General features: G+C 51.7%; 1 protein-coding gene across 1 annotated transcript in view; it reads right to left on the reverse strand.

Moving 5' to 3' along the window:
* LOC108802186 (cytochrome b-245 light chain) overlaps positions 1-1,027 on the reverse strand; it is a 10,184-nt gene extending 9,157 nt beyond the window's left edge. Inside the window, exon 1 of the mRNA XM_018574055.1 lies at positions 973-1,027. Within this exon, the coding sequence (XP_018429557.1) occupies positions 973-1,027 (55 nt within the window). The remainder of the gene's footprint in view (positions 1-972) is intronic.
* Between the last annotated feature and the right edge of the window lie 1,463 nt (positions 1,028-2,490).

The raw sequence follows: 2,490 nt of genomic DNA on the forward strand, positions 1-2,490 counted from the left end.
CACACATTGTACAGTGACCCCTACACACACACATTGTACATTGCACCCCACACACACACACACATTGTACAATTTTTGGTGGAGGAGATAAGAAGGGGTTATTTGTGACATTTATTATGTTTTTGTGTATATTTTTAGGATATAATTGGCGCCTGTCGGGGGAGGGGCGGGCCGGCGGGGGAAGGAACGATTTACTGTTTCTCGAATTTCCGGTTCTCTTTCTAGCATCAGAACAATAAAAACCCGTCGCGGGTTCTCTGACCTCCACCATTGGCTCCCGATATGGGACGGGGTCCCCCTGAGGTCATCCTTCACTTGGGGGTGGAGTGTCCCTTTCATAAGCGGAGGGATCATGGAACGGACACGGCGGGGGGTTCCACGGACACCTGAAACGCTCTTCGGAAGATTAGGGACGTGTTGACCCAAGAGCTGGCAATCCATGGAGCGGCGGTGCGATGTCGGTGCGGGCCCAGGTGTGCAGGGTGGGTGGAGAAGGTGAATTCCTGGGCCGACTTCCTTCTTTCACTTCCTCATTTGCTGACAATAGTTAACCCCTTCACCGCCCGCACCTGTGTGACTGCTGAGCTCTGATATGCCGAGAGCACCGCGCCACTGAACAGGTCGCCGACATCCTTCAGCTTAAAGGGCAACTCCATCACAACTTTTTTTGTGTGGTCATTGTGTGGGAAGGGTTCCAACCTTTGTCAGGACTGGCTTGTTGTCCCAATTGGGGTGATTTCAGTGTGAATGGGCCCCCAAGGATGACTCCCCCCCACAACAGGGACCCATTCAGCAACTTCCAGCCCTCAGCTCATTAACTTCCACACAGAGCTGAGAGCTGATGGAGGTCTGAGCTCTGATTGGCTGTTGGGGGGGGGGCAGAAGGTTCACCGATTTACTTTCCACACAAACGTACCCCATCTTACTCCATTGTCTATTATTTTCGGGGGCCACACGAGAAGCCGCCGTCACCGCTGTTGGGCTTTTTTAGGTCTGGAATCCCTGAGAGGTTCAGGATCCGGTCCATCACCATCCACCCAAAACCCGAAATATAATTTTATGGCGCGCCGGCCGTCTTAGCTGCGTCCCGCCCTCCATTTTATATTCATTTCTGTCGCCACATTCGCTGCGCCCCGCGGAAGTCTGAAATCGCATCGCAAGGGATCGTGTTGCAAATACATTTCTTAATCCCCAAAATTAAGGGGGGAGTTTAAAGGGCCAGGCCACCCAAAACTGACAGCATATAGACAGCTAAGAATGAAAGGGTTAATTGGCTCTTAAAGGGCCAGTCCACCCAAAACTAAGAGCAAATAGACAGCTCAGAATGAAAGGGTTAATTGGCTCTTAAAGGGCCAGTCCAACAAAAACTGGTAGCACATAGACAGCTAAGAATGAAGGGGTTAATCGGCTCTTAAAGGGCCAGTCCACCCGAAACTGTCAGCACATAGACAGCTAAGAATGAAAGGGTTAAAGGGCCAGTCCACCCAAATCTAAGAGCAAATAGACAGCTCAGAATGAAAGGGTTAATTGGCTCTTAAAGGGCCAGTCCAACCAAAACGGGTAGCACATAGCTCAGAATGAAAGGGTTAATTGGCTCTTAAAGGGCCAGTCCACCCAAAACTGACAGCACAGAGACAGCTGACTATGTAAGGATGAATGGTTTAAAGGGCCAGTCCACCCAAAATTGACATTTCACGCATGGATGGATACTGACTCTCCGTCCCAGAGTTCCCAGTTTCCGAAGCCACCCGAAACCCCCGACTACAAAACGAGGCCCAAAAAACGTTGCAAAGTTTTAGGCGGTGTGTCAATCAGATGGATTGGGAAACCCAACGTCTGAAATGGGCAATCCCACGCTGGGTAACGGGAGGGCCGGCCGCCCCTCAACCAATCGCATTACGTCCAGATACGTGCATGCTGGTGGATGTGAAGGAGATCGTACAATCAGATTGTAGTGTGTGTGGGAGAAATGTCGTCGCTCCTCCGGAGGCCGGCTGATGTGCAGATTGCTGAGTTAGGTCTAGCCCAGGGGTAGGCAACCTCGGCTCTCCAGCTGTGCTGAAACTACAAATCCCATCATGCTTCTGCCTCTGGGAGTCATGCCTGCGGCTTGCAATGACTTATGGGATTTGTAGTTTCGGCACAGCTGGAGAGCCGAGGTTGCCTACCCCTGGGCTAGACGGTCAGTGTGGTGAGATCTCCCCCCGCGTATCTGCCAGGCATTCACCGAATTGGTGCAAAAATTCAGCGGCGAAATGAAAAGCGATCGTTATACAGTGCTTTGGCATGTGGAGGAACTACAAGTCCCAGCATGCTCCCCCCCCCCGCCCAATGCTGAGACTTGTAGTCCCCCCACAGACGGGGGGGGCTGATTGCTGCAACTTAAAAACACCATGGACACGCCCACGGCACACCCACCTCTCTAATCCCTGCAATGACACATGAGAGCTATTTACTAAAGGAGAAGAGGATGTGCAGCAAACAAAGGGG

The sequence above is a fragment of the Nanorana parkeri genome, unplaced genomic scaffold, assembly GCF_000935625.1.
Source record: "Nanorana parkeri isolate BGI_ZX_2015 unplaced genomic scaffold, ASM93562v1 scaffold2703, whole genome shotgun sequence".
Lineage (NCBI taxonomy): Eukaryota > Metazoa > Chordata > Amphibia > Anura > Dicroglossidae > Nanorana > Nanorana parkeri.